Raw genomic sequence first — 14,897 nt, forward strand, 5'->3', positions numbered from 1 at the left:
ACAGAAGCCTATCTTGACTTTTTTTTTTGCTATAAATAATGTGAATGTTTTCTTTTACTAGAATATAAACAATGCACACTGCAAAGAAAATGCATTCAAATTTGTAATACAGAGTAAATATTTTCATATTTATATGATTTTTTTTCATGTTTATGCAGGAAAATGACTGAGGATTTCTAACCAGGACTGCTTTATCAGTTCAATGATGATTGCAGATGAAAGAAACTTCCCTTAAAAAAATGAAAGACAGGGAGACTGAAAAGATTTTTTTCCAACAAAACAGATGAGGATGAAATGGTTTTACAGAAGCCATGAACCAACTGGTAGTTAAGCAACTGTGATCTGGAGAAGTTTGATGACTACAGTGAAATACATCAAGTTAGCAGTTACCGATGGAAGGAAGGCTCAACTCCTACAGAAATTCTCAGTGGCCAAAATGCTCTGGTTGGCTTGGTACTGCTGAGTCCCTCATTGCTGCTTATGCAGGCTTCTATCTTATAGAGGCACAGTGATTGTCCAGCTAGGTACATGACACCGTATGACTGATGCTGTGTTCTGTACAGTTAATATATTCTAAAACATGCACGGCGTTCATCAATAAGCAGGCACAGACTGTTTAAAGTTTGTAAAATGGTATAAAAAGAATCCTGAGTTGACTTTGTACTGAGGCAGTGTTGTTAACCCTGTCAACTGCTTGCAGCACTGACATCTCCAAAAAGTCTGTCATTTTAAATAAAAGTTTGCTCTTTAGAGACTGCATAGCCTATGAGTTATGTTTAATTCTAGGGACTGCAGTGACTGAATCTGCACCCCACCCCATTTGAGTGCATCTCTATTAGTTTCTACAGGCACCTTCAGCCTTTTTTACCTAAGTGAATGAAAGTACATGCATCAGACATGACACTTGGCAGCTCTATTCAACCGAGGATTACTTCTTCTTGCATTCTACATCAGATGGCAATAACACACTTTTCATTAACAGTTACTGCAGTTTTACATAATACAATATTTTTCATGATTTTTACAAATATTTAAACTAAAAGACCCACTTTGACAACAGGTTCCCACTTCTCACAAACTACATTCCCACATCACATTTTTGCACTGCTTCAGCAAACCTCCAAGAGTGAACTATAACAGACTTGTATTACATGTGTATTAAGGATTAGGAGGATCTACATTTCAACCATACACAAGCTGACATCTCCATATTGAAATATTCTTACCTGAAATGTCAAGTGGTAAAAAGCTGAAAAAAAAGACCAAAAGCACGGGAGAACTACAGCACATTTCCCAATCTGCAAAAAGGCTTGTAATAGGCAAGTTCACATATTCCAGTGTGAAGCCTACAGCCTACTGCCTCTCCAAGAAGTTTAACTGCTCTAATTTCTAAATGTTCATATTTTCAGTTTATGAATGAATTAATTAATGACCAAGTCCTTATGGTAGAGGGGTGCTTATTTACCTTCTTGGAAGGTAATGTGACAGATAAATTACACATTTGTGTTAAAGACATTTATGCAATATAAAAGGCTTCCCAATATGGTGTAGCTTCCCCAGAAGTACATTCAGGGATTACATTTCCAAGCAGATTTTAATCAAACATTGTATTACAAACTAGTCATATATCATCTCTAAGTAGTCTATACAAAGAATACGATGACAGCTCCTGAAACCTTTCTTTACTGTCCAAAAACATTCTTTTGTAAGTAAAATACTTAGGTTTTCAGCCTACATACAGAACTATCTATAAAACAGCATCTTAATTCAGAGCTGGAGCTGGCTGACAAACTGGATCCTATTTTATATATAACAGAGGACAACAGAAAAATTCTACTTACTTCTGAATGAATGTGGAAGTGGAAACTCATTTTTAACAGATGTCGATAAAATGACGCTATGAGGAACACAAAACATCATTCCAAACATAAGATATTAGTACTGACTGACAGAAGACTTGCATTAGTTAACACTTCCCTACATAATCTCACTGAGTCACTATCAATGTACTTAACATTGCATATGCCATATCTCCATGCACAGAATGGAGAAAAACGGACCTCCCAAAAACTATGACGAAATTCTGCAGACCACTGGAGTGCTTCACACATGGAACCCTACATATTCTGCAATTCTGGCTAGTACAGAGCAGGTAAAAAATGTTTGGCAGTACTTTGCAATACAATATATATATATATATATATATATATATATATATATATATATATATATATATATATATATATACATACATACATATATTTATAAATTAGTGCGATGGAACTTACTGGCACCCGAAGAAGAATTATTTTTTTGGTCTCTGTCCCCACTTCTTGCCTATCATAAGCCAGCTCTCACTTAATTGATTCATTAGTTACCCATCACTGGGGAACAAGGGTCAGACAAAATGAACTACTGCGTAACAAAGACATAGGGGGTTGCTTGAGATTTAAACCTTTTCTCTACTCTTCTCCTTATGCATGCTCCCATGACAGGTCATGGGCAGGATGTGCAGTGGTTATTTACACTGTACCACCTCTCACTTCTGCAAAGGCTGATAAGAGCAGGACTGACCAATCTGCTCACAGGAGACTCCATGTGGTTGCTTCCCTAGTCACTACCAGGGATATCAACAAACATTCCTGTAGCTCAGTGTCTGTGCCCTCTCCTCCTAAGGATATGTACAACCATCATGGGTCCAAGCTGCTATTCGAATTCTGATCATATAGGCCATAATCAGGGATTTCTGACTCTATGCCATTAGCACAAGAAGAGCACCCGAAGAAAAGTAAACTGCTAAATGAAAACAAACACAAAAGCAAGAAACAGGTCAAACCCTGACTCCAACAACATATATATATATACCACTTTACTTGTCCAATCTGAACTATTTTTTTTAAATCTAGAGATTATCAGCAGCCTACTTCCTCCTAGTCCTTAAGATGAAATTTAAAATAATTACTTCTGGTTAAGCAAACCTTAGCAATGTCTGCAGAAGTAAACTCCGGGTCAGTGTGGAAGGTCTGATATCACAAACCATAATCATATTAGGAGTAAACTGAATGGCTGAATCACTATACTTGCTAAACTTGGGTAGGTGATGAAATGAAGGTGGAAAAGACTAACTGATTATCTTCATTTCATTTGAAGTGAGTACAGTCCTCCAAGAAGGACTGAAATAGCACTGCTAAATGCGTAATGCTGAATGTCATACTCTAGCAGCAGGCATGACAAATTCATGCCAATCAAGCACTCTGACCTAAAGGAATGGTGCATGGATAAACCAGTAAAAGACTAAAAACAAGTTAAATTACTTAGATACCAATTGTCTCCAATGTTAAAAATCACATGACAAACTGAGTTTGATACGTCAGGCTACATGACAAACTGACTGATACAGACGTCAGGCTACAGCAATGACTTATGCTATGAATTTTAACAATGATGAGGTTCACTATACAAATTGCTGAATTTCAGAATGGCTTTCTTTTGTGTGGCAGTTTTCATGAAGTATTACTATTTTTATTACTGAAAAGAGGTTTACCCTACTGTTGCTGGTATTATGCATTTTCTCTAAAGCTTGACATTTCTTGAGGCCTACTTACTACGACAGCAAAAGCAATAATGTTTTACAGTTTTAATACAAATTTTGGAAAATGCTGTTCATACATGAAGTCTCCTACAGCTCCATGCACTCTACTAATTCAAGGTCACCCCTGCTTCAGGGGAAAAGGTGGATGAGTGAGGAGATTTTAATGCTGGCAGTTTTATTTCAGCTGACAGCGAATTCAGCCATGTGGCATGCATTCAGATGTCCTGCTTTCTAGATATGTCAGCAACTTGCATGATCTTGTGGTAGAAAAAAATTAAAATTAGGACATTGCCATTTTCTTTCACCTGCTGTTGAGAATAAATCACTAAACATCAATTCAACAGTTTGCATCACTATGACTACAAAAAGCTCAAATTAAAAGGGATGCTCTCCCCCTCCCAGAAAGACAACTCTATACTCTTGATACTGACCTTTGTCTTTAAATTTCTTTTCATATACCAGACTAAAAAATGAGCTCACTTCTTAGTACAATCTCCATATATATATATATATATATATATATATATATATATGGTATGTAATATGTTTTCCTTACCAAAACAGTGCGGACCTGCTGCTGTCTCCAGATCATGTTTATGTCCTGCTGGGCTTTGAATAAGAGCAACATAAGATATGTTTTCGGCAACTGTTCCTAAATAAATATAACAAAGACTTCAACTTGACAGAAAATGGCATTAACAAATTATTCTTTATTTTTAGACAGTACATTATTTTTATGGACTTTCATTCATTAGTTGATTTATTACACTTAACTGAAAATGTCAGTCTAGTAAGGCCCATTTTCAGTGGTGCATTAGGGGAAAAGCTTGAACACACTACAAGACAATACAACTCATTAGAAAGCTTTAAAATGTCAGGTAAAACAAAAAACATGCAAAGCATTTATTGCGAGAATAACAAACCAACTGCATCTATGAGCATATGAGCACTAATTCTAATCATGGCAAACAAAACCTGTATCAATATAATAAAAAATTAGGAACATTAAAATTAAACATAATTGTGCACAGTTAACTGAGTAAATAAAAATCAGAATGAAGATCTACATACAGTAAAGCAAGTTACATTGAATAAGTACTATACACGAAAAAGTGAAACGGATTAAGACACCTGTAAAAAGAGCTGTTCAGTAATACAAAATTACAGCTTAAAGAAACAAATACCAGCTAAAACAAAGGACAGTCCAATCAGAATTTTAACTGGAATAATTTTAGTCATGCTACAATTTCAATTCCAAATGACGTCCAAGTAACTTTAAGGCAGCTCTGAATGCATGTTTCTCTGACACACACCAAAGACTAAGAGAACTTTCTGCAACTATTTCCAATAGCATCCAAATTTTGGTCCTTGTTTTAGACAGAGACCAGCCTTAAAACTGATGCTGTGAATACAGTTTGCCTCCATCTGATGATATCAGAAAGCGGACGACAGTGAGGACTGCAGAGAAGTTAACCAGCAAAATGCAACTGCATTACCGACAGCTGATAATCAATTTCTAAGTCCATTTGGGATGTACCTCTACAAACATCTGCACAAACTGGAAAGGCCACTGAAATATCTCACAAAGAGAATCCACGGTCTCCAACACCTGTCCTATGCAGACAGGATCAAATCACTATCACTCTACTCAGTATCATACAGATTGCTCAGGGGTGATCTGTGTCTCCCCTACATGGCAATCTCAGACCCTGCCCTACTAGAGATTCTCCATATCCAGAAGTCTAACTCCTCACGTACTACCCGCTCAAAAGGCCTGAATCTAATATGCAACATCAACAAAACCTGCTGGACAGACAGGTTTGTCTCCTAGAGGCTGTCCAGTCTCTGGAATAGACTCCCCATACATGTCAAACAGAGCACCTCACTGACCCTCTTCAAGCACAACCGTGATGAGTGGATGTGTAACCTCAAATTTGTCCCAGGGGTTCTATGTCCCTCAATGACAGGGGCGACAGGTGCTGACTGAGGTTTCTTTTTGGGGATAAACTCTTGGCTAGGCTTGTAAAGGCTCCTGGGCCATTAGCCTAGTAACCCCCGATGATCCTATAAGTAATGCATATCTGCTTCATTCTCAATGTACTCTTGATTCTTCTAGTCAACTCTTATGCTTCATTCCTTCTTTCCAACCTTTTCCGTTGAAACAGTGGAAGAGGTTTCACATGTACTGTACCTCTGTGGTATTTACTACCAGAACAACAAGAAGGTAAAAATCTCCTTCTATTTCACAGCTCACTTTGTTGCACAAACTTTTGTATTTCCTCCTTAGCACGTACTTCAAGAAAAACTTATTTTGTCCCTCGAAGGAAGAATACCTTGAAGATAGCTGGATACAGCAGTTTGAATCTCACACGAGAGTCTCGACATTCTCGGGGTGGAATGTATTTACTCCTCTTCTGCCTGGTGTAGAATGAGTAATCTTTCTCCACAAATACTCTTCTGTCTCCCACTTTTAGTATTTTGTTCTTCTGCCACAGTTTTGTCAGAATCAATTCTTTCTTCTGGTAGGATTGCACCTTTACTATTAAAGGTCTAGGTTGCTTTCTCGTAGCCAGATTTGGAGCATACACACAATGTGCCATTTCAACTAACAACTCTTGCTGTGGAATACCAGTCCAGTTGCTTATTTGTGCTTTCATAAAATTAATGCAGTCTCTTTCTTCCAGCTTCTCTGGTACAGCTGAAAATCTCAGGTTTTCTCTACATGCTCTGTCCTCTAATTCTAATATTTTTAAAAAAAACCTCTCCTATTCAGCCAGGCTTTTCTTCATTTCAGCCTCTGATTTTTGCAGCTTTATCACCTCATCTGAATACGTGTTTAAAGCTTATTCCATTTTCTCCAGCCTTTTGTTATTTCTGTTGATATACTTCATCAGTGTTATGTCTATATTAACCAGGTCTGTGTGCAGTGTCTTCCGTCTTCCTGTAAGTTACTGCACGCCATGTCTGGAGGTTGCATTGCCTTTTGCTGAACAACTGCAGAACTTTCCCCAGTCAGTGTTTCTTCCTCACTTCTTGTAGCTGAATTTTTCCATGTGGTCTGTATTTCTTTTTTCTGGCATCCAGAGGCAGGTACACTTAATAGCCAGTTACTGAAATGTATCCATGAACACAAAAGTTTACTGGCCTTCTCTGTTGAACTTCAGTTTTCAGACTGGGCGAGCTAGAGTCAAGCCGTTACTCATTGTGCGGCTATCTTGGAAGTTAAGATCAATTTAAATCTTGAGCCATGATTATAAAATGTTTCTGCCTATACTAGCTAAGACAATGGCAACTGTGTTGCTAAATCTGATAGAAACAGATAATTGTGCTTTTTTGTGGAAGGAAAGCAAACATTTGATAATAACAGAATGATGATGATCTGCTCTGTTAGTTTTTAGCTGAATCTAGAATAGACAATACTGTTAAAAACGGATAATTAGCAGGGTACTTAAAATACTTCACAGTACTTGTAAGAATCAATCAAAGGAGGTTGGAAAAGATTCTGAAGACAGATACAAAACAATTTACAAGGGAACAATGGAAGAACATATGCATGCCTCCCAATTATGGAACAAAGTCCAGAAGGTTTTTGCTCGCAAGTGTTTGCATAAGTATTTTTATAACCCAAGCACAATTCAAAGAATTTTTCTTCCTCAGGTAGACAACAGTTGTTGGGGTATAATGGGAAAGAAAAAGGTTAACTGGAAACATATGTTCTGGGAGTATCAACTGGCAGATTTTAACAATTCCCTACACAGTACTCTGTCATAAATACTTGGTAAGCAAATACTTGTAATTTACAGTTCTTCCTGTAACAGCAGATATTCAAATTATCACTGCTGCAGTAACATTAGATATATGGGTTATATCCTGCATAAAATATAATAGAAGGCCAGCTTCGGGGCACCTTCCATGTCATTCAGCTAGAACTGAGCTTACGAAAAAGAAAGGTTTGGGCACCAAACCCTTTAGAAGTTTCATGTTAACACACAGAGAGAGGCTGAGCTCAAAAAGGGCAAGTCTAAGACTAAACAAAAAATGTCCACATGCTTGGACAAACCACAGACAAAAAAAAAAAAAACAAGGGGGTGGAGTGAGGGAGCGGCTACCTCAGCAGTGATCATTCTACTGTTATGGGTTATAATACACGGGTCGTCATACATACATATATTAACTGTGTGGTCTTAAAATACCACTTTAAATGCAGTAGTCCTAAATCCTCATCTGTTCTGTATAGATAATGAATTTATTCCATTTAACTTGTGCCCTTTTTTCTTCCCAAATAAACTAAGCTCCTTATTATTATAATAACTTCTCATCTGGCTGCCAAAAAGATGCCTGGACTATGCGTACTACAAATCAATGCCTGTTATCTTATTCACCAGATAAATGAACAGAATCTTTCAGTCTCTTAAGTTAATGGGTATTAGGGGTGTGTATTTTTTTTTTTTGGTTTGAGGGCTTTAAATAAAACAAACAGTTTTGTAAGATGTGACACATGCTCAAATAGATATGACAAGAAACAACTGTATAAAAAAGATCAACCTGCCAGTGTATGCATGTAAGACAAAAGCTGGAATTAGACATTAACAAAAAAGGTGTATACATAAAAGGTGGGAATAATAACTTTTTAAGTCAAGGATGCTTTCTTTAATGTCTTTAAACATCAATGGTCTCACACAAACACAAAAAAGAAAGAGTAGTGAACTATATTAAAAATCCAGAATGCAAATAGCTACGTTACAAGATGTAATCTTAGAAAGAACTTATGTCAATTTGTTAAAGAAAGGATTTCAAGATGGTTATTCAGTGGAATACCTGGGGCAAAGGAAAACAGGAGTACTTATATTAGTTGCACGAGGAGCTCCAATCATGACAGGAGAATTGTTGTATCTTTCAGCTTTTCCCGGTTAGGGGTCCCCACAGCGGAACTCCGGTCCACTAATGATTGGCAGTATATTTTTACGTGCTGAGTTGCCGGCCCTGACGCACAACTTTCAACGAAGGAACGCCCATTCAAGCATGTCTCCATACAGAAGACGCTCTACCTGAGAATCGAACAGGACAACGTCTTTCTGTGAGGTGACAATGCTACCGCAGCACCACATGACAGGAGGGTAAAAAGGATAATGGTAGATTTGTAGTGCTAAGTGGGTACTAGCAAGGGAGGAGGAGTACACTGTCATGTACTTATATTTCACCTAAAACTGTTATACTGTAGCTTAAGAAAACTCTGGGAGAAATAATCTGCTTTTAGTAAGGAATATTACTTACAGGTGAGGAATGGAATTTGATTTCCAGCAGTGAAGAAGCGTCTGGGAGGGCCAGAAGGGAAAATATTACAAAGGGTTGATTTTTGAAGAAATTTATGAAAACATTTGACATGGAAAATGTGAATTCAGCAACAGGGGTCTGGAGTGAATTTACAAATTATTCCCCAAGATACAAAAACTGGGCTAGGCTACACAGAATTTACATTTCACAGGAACATGTGCATATAACTGAAGGTCTTGATATGAACCCTTAGTAGTATTTCAGATCATGTGCCGATAAACAAACACTGGGTAATGAAATAAAAATGAGACACTGGAGCATTCCTATCTGTTGAAAAGAAAGGAATTTAAACAGGTAGTGGAAATTATTCAGGCGCTATTAGAGAAGATAGAAATTCTTCTGAAAATATAGCTAGGGAGTGGGATAAAATTAAAGTGGAGTTTAAAAATAAGGTGGAAATAAAAGAAAGGGCAACATGGCTATAAAGAACTAACAAGAATTATTTACAGGGACTAACAAATGTTGAAGTATTGCGAAAGAGGCGGAGTCCCACAGAACAAGAGGAGGAGCAACTGCAGAATGATAAATAAAAAATAAGGGATTACCTTGATAATATGTACGAGTTAAAAAAGATTGTTGTTAAGCAACTGTGTTTTGATAATAACTCTACACCACACAAACTTTTAACACAACTCAAGCAACAGAAAGTAGAAAGGGCTATCGCTAAGCTTACGGAGCCTATAACAAGGAAGATAACGAGATCCTGTAGAACTGTTAGAAATAATTGGGAAATTCTATGAAACCCTGTATAAAGCAGAGAAATATGGAAATCAAGAAAAGGTATAAACAGAAATGTTTATGGAAGAATTAAATATGCCAAAGTTAGAGGTAGATGAGGCTCAAATACTAACAGGATAGGCGGAAATGAGATAAAATGGTGATATATAACCAATATATAGTAAAGTTCCCAGGAACAGATGTTATTCTTGTGGACTTTTTGAAGCTAGGAGGGGAAAAAACTGATAAAGATATGGAAGGTTTTGTTTAACAGTATTGTAATAGGAGGAAAAGTACTAACATCCTGGAAGTAAGCAGTGGTAGCTGTACTACCTAAAGAGGGTAAAGATCCATCAGATCCATCTTCATACAGGCCCATTTCAATACTAAACCATTATTATAAAGTGTTTATGTCGATAAAGGCTAAAAGAATGGCAAAAGTGATGCAAAAATTGATAGATATGGATCAATGTGGTTTTGCGGAGGGGAGGCAAACATTTGACAATATTAACAGAACATTGAAGATCCACAGGGAAGCAGACTGTAAAAAATACCACTGTTGCCAGTGGTTCTTGAAGCACAGAAACCATCTGACAGATTAGGCTGGGATTTTATGAGCAGGGCAATGGAAGTATTTGCATTCCCTGATAAAATTCTAAGGCTGAGTAGGAGGATATGAGCGATCACTGGCAAAAAGTAAAGTGGGTGGGTTTCTCTCTGATACTTAATGCTTGAGCAGAGAAACTGGGCAGGAGTGCCTTTGTTACCTGCTTTATATTTAGAACCATTAGCAAAGAAAATAAAGCACTCAGAAATTCAAGAATGTAACTGGTATGGTAGTCAAGAAAAGCTAGCTCTATTTGCAGATGACATTATTTCATACCTGATAAAACCAGAAAAGGACATTACAGTGTCGTGGAACATTTTGAGACAGTTTTTGATATTTTCGGGATACAAAATTAATGAAGCTAAAACAAAGGCAATAGTGGTATATTAAATATCCACACACAAACTGGTTCAACAATATTCACATTTATGGGGAGATGATCAGATTAAGTATTTAAGAGTATGGATTAAAAATGATTCTGGTGTGACAGCTAAGGATATGTGGAAGAGACTAAAAAGTTAAAACAAAAACTGAGAAATTGGAAGCTCTGTTATATGGATACTCATAGTAAGAAACAAGCAGTTAAAATGTTTTAGTCACTTTATTCCCATACATAAAAGTCAGGCATATTCTTATCAACCAGAGGAGAAGTTGTGGATAGCAACTAATAAAGAGCTGAAGGATTTTATCTGGGAGGGGAAGACGTCAAGAGTCAAGTGGGATAAGCTGATTCTTTCAACAAAAAAGGCAGACTGAGATTGCCAGATTTGAAGGAGTATTTCAGAGCTACATAGTTAAGCCTCCTCCTATACAGAGCACAAGCAGAAACTTATAACTCAAAGTAGAAATGGATGATGAAACAGGGGAAGCTCAAGAAACAAGGAGAGACTGGGATTCTGGATGCAGACCTTTAAGGAAAATAATCATACAGAATATTATACTCAGAGTAGCAGAAGGTATTCTAAGAACTATGCCAATATGGGAATGTAAAAAGGAGAGTCTTCCGATACTGATGACTGCAACTAGGGATACAGACAACAGGGAAGAGGGGGGTGGAAGTTATTGCAGAACACTGTGAAAGGAACCAAGGTATTTGGAGCAAGTAACTAGAGGGGAAAGGGTAATATAATGGGAAGATGACAAGAATTTATTTGGACTGCTGGTTAGAGACTGCCTTCCCTATCAAGGACTGATAGAGTACAGGAAAAGAGAAAGAAATAGGGAGGTCCAAAATGAAAGATCAGCACTGGCAGAATTTTTAGTAGAATCTAGAACATAAGCTGCTGTTAAAAAAAGAATTAGTACAGCATACAAAATATTGCATGGCAACTATAAGAATCAATCAGAGGACATTAGAAAGGATTGGGAAGAGAGACTGGATAAGCAATTCACAAAGAAACAACAGTGGGAGGGGGGATATATGTATGCCTCCCAGATATACAAACAATTTAGAAGATTCAGGATTCTTGCTTGGAATTGTTTACACAGGGTTTTTACATCATAAGTGAACTCCAGAGAATTTTTCCTCAGGTAGACAGCAAATATTGGAGGTATGATGGAAAAGAATGATGTAACTGTAATGAGTTGGCAGACTTTAAAGATTTCCTGCATGACTACTCTATCAGAAATACTTGGTGAGCAAATTGGAGTAACTAGGGAAACAATTTTTCTGAGCTGTAATGTAGAAACGGAATTCCATAGACATAGTAAAGAATACTGTGTCTAATTATGGTGGCTGCCAAGAAAAGCAATTACTAGAAAATGGAAATCAAAGTCTAGACCAACTGTACTAGAATTAGTGAATGTAGTAACAGGGTAAAACAACTGGAATCTGAATCTTTAGATAAATGTAGGAACAAATTACACAGGAAAACTTGAGAAATGTGGGAACAATACATACAGGGGAGGAATCTGGTTTAAAAGAAGGTAGGATATGAATGAGCTATGTAATGTTTGACTAACAATGACTCGGTAGATTATAAAGTGATGTATGATGTCTGCAGTTAAGATGGTGTCAATATGGTCTGTGACGTAAAATACTTGCAAGTGGGACTGTGTCAATATGGTTTGTTTTCATTTATATAAATGCAAGACTATCTATGTCAAATGACAATTTAATAAAGATGATGCTTGTTAAAAAAATAAACTTCCACTCTCCTGTTTTTCTGCCTCTCCTCCCACATGTTGTTAGCTACCATGACAACAGCATCTCAAATCCATATCCCAAAGTAGTTCATTTAATGTTTTTCTAAAGGCACAAAAATGTTTGCTTTGCTTTATCTTCATTACTTTGTATGCTGAAAATGTTTGAAACAGTTTCAAATTATTCCTGCTCTAGGTCTCCCAAATACAATATCTATGAACAAGGCTATTTCCACTTGATTACCACACCAGCTGTATCCCAGAATTTGAGAGTTACTTACTTTTCTTGCTTAAAGTTCCAAATAGAAGGCAAATAATAAAGAGGAAAAGGACATCCCTTGCCTGTTTACTCTGCTCAAATTCAATCTACATGGATGCTGCCAAAGAGCAAGAGAGGGATGGGGCTACCAATCTTCAGGATTATTACAAAGGCAACTCAAGTATGATTGCTATACTTACAAGATGACACCTACCAGGCTAATGGAAAAAAATATGACACTAGCCCTGAAAAAAAAAGTAGAAAAATGAGAGATCAAGGGACATACAGGAGATTATACAGCTGGGCATGGGCAAATATATTCATGGGTATATGGAAACACATACCCATGAAAATATTTGCCCATGCCCATACAGGAGATTATACAGCTGGGCATGGGCAAATATATTCATGGGTATGTGTTTCCATATAAAACAACTAATAAATAATAAGAAAATTATGTGACAAAAGTAATACCCACCTACAGATAACGCATATAAATTTTAAAAAGGCCTGCTGAGAAGACAATATACTAAATATAACTGAAAACATTCCCATTTCATACTGACACTCTGAACAGCATTACTTGCTTTACAAGGTAAATACATAAATAGAACAGGTAAGACAGACAGCTAGTGATGCCAAAGATTTGTAGGACAACTAGTCATGAAGATGACACACAACCACATTTTTGGGTGGTCATCAAGGATAAGACAGCTTAAAAATTTTAGCCAGATTTTTACTGGTCTGGTAGTATGAAGGAAAAAGAAAATTTATGTTCAGCATCCCAGAAATTCAAAAGGCATTTCTTAACCTGCAGTTTAACGCAAGTGTAAGGCAATCAAGAAAAAAATAAAAAGACTTCTGAAAAACACACTAGTCTCCCAGACATTGGGAAAAAGATAGCATGACACTTTTCTTATGTAAATTGATGATCCTCTTATCTTTTTCTGAACTTAGAATTTGCAGCAGCCAAAATTAAATGTCTCTGTTAGTTTTATCTACTGCAGGAGTGGTATTACAACAAGAAACAGATGTTAACCAAAGGTATTACAAGCAAACATGTTGGCTAGCTACTACAAATTGAAGATCAATAAACCAAGTCTTTCTACTGATGGCAATATCCTGAAAAGGTGGTTTTATTAACCACAATGAAAACTATGAGACAGGATACTGTCTCCAAACCACTGTGCTAAAAAAATCCTAAAACAGCACTGTGCTAAGTGTAACCCACATAGTCCCAGCATAGAATTAAAAAACTTCCTGCCCTCTTTGCTACACACCACATAACTTCAAATTAGGTACCCTGAAAGTTGAGCAGCAAAAAATCCTACACATTAACTTGCATCACCATTTGCACTGAATGTTCCCTGAAGGCATTCAGAGGTTTTCCCAAAGTAGATAATGCTCTCTGAAAGCATTCAGCGGCTTTCCTCAAGGTAGTTAATGTTCTCTGTAAGCATTCAGGGGTATTCTCAGCTGAGAGAGACATAAAGATAAGACAAACCCAATAAGCACTAAGTAGAAGCACTGGCTGCACCATGCGTCTTAGCATGGATAAAGTACAGTTGTGTACCTACCATAAATGTAGATGTTCGAGTGTATTCACTGTTGCAGTCATCACACTTAGGTTATCCGCCGGCAAGCTACCCGCAGTCGGCCCGAGTTCCAAAGTCTTGGTCCAGCGTCGGTTGCTGTCGCCTCTTCCCTGACGTCAGTGTGCCAGGGGTATAAAAGATGCAACCGACACCATTTTCTTCAGTTTTTCTTGCCCCAGATGTCAGGTGCCCCCAGATAGGAAGGCTGGAAAAATAAAATTATGCCAAAAAGCATGCATTCCTTCATCTACAAGCAAATACACCACACAGGTTGTATAGAGTTGAGAAGTACAGAGAAGTCCCAGCAAAGTAAACCTGGACTGCAACAGTGAATACACTCGACCATCTACATTTATGGAAGGTACACAACTGTACTATGTTAATCGTGTTTCACTGTTGCAGTCATTACACTTGGGTTGAATCCCAAAGCTGAGGTTGGGCGGCTGGGTCTAGATTGGATTTGGAGAGGCTACCAGGCCCTGCAGGACTGCAGTGGTAAAGCCTGCTCTGGATTTAGAGTAGAGAGGCAATTGTAGTGCTTGGAAAGTGTGCACTTAGCTCCAGTTTGCAGCTTCTAAAATGTCTTTGGTTGGTGGTACTCTGAGAAGGGCTGCTGAAGTGGCTGTTGCTGTGGTAGAACGTGGCCTAATG

General features: G+C 37.4%; 1 protein-coding gene across 2 annotated transcripts in view; it reads right to left on the reverse strand.

Moving 5' to 3' along the window:
* LOC122790475 (zinc finger protein 521-like) overlaps positions 1-14,897 on the reverse strand; it is a 3,214,752-nt gene that overhangs the window by 846,231 nt on the left and 2,353,624 nt on the right. For both annotated transcript variants that reach the window (XM_044058016.1, XM_044058015.1), the window contains exon 28: positions 4,149-4,244. In XM_044058016.1, the coding sequence (XP_043913951.1) occupies positions 4,149-4,244 (96 nt within the window). The remainder of the gene's footprint in view (positions 1-4,148; positions 4,245-14,897) is intronic.

The sequence above is a fragment of the Protopterus annectens genome, chromosome 16.part0 (assembly GCF_019279795.1).
Source record: "Protopterus annectens isolate FY-2018-M chromosome 16.part0, PAN1.0, whole genome shotgun sequence".
Taxonomy (NCBI): domain Eukaryota; kingdom Metazoa; phylum Chordata; order Ceratodontiformes; family Protopteridae; genus Protopterus; species Protopterus annectens.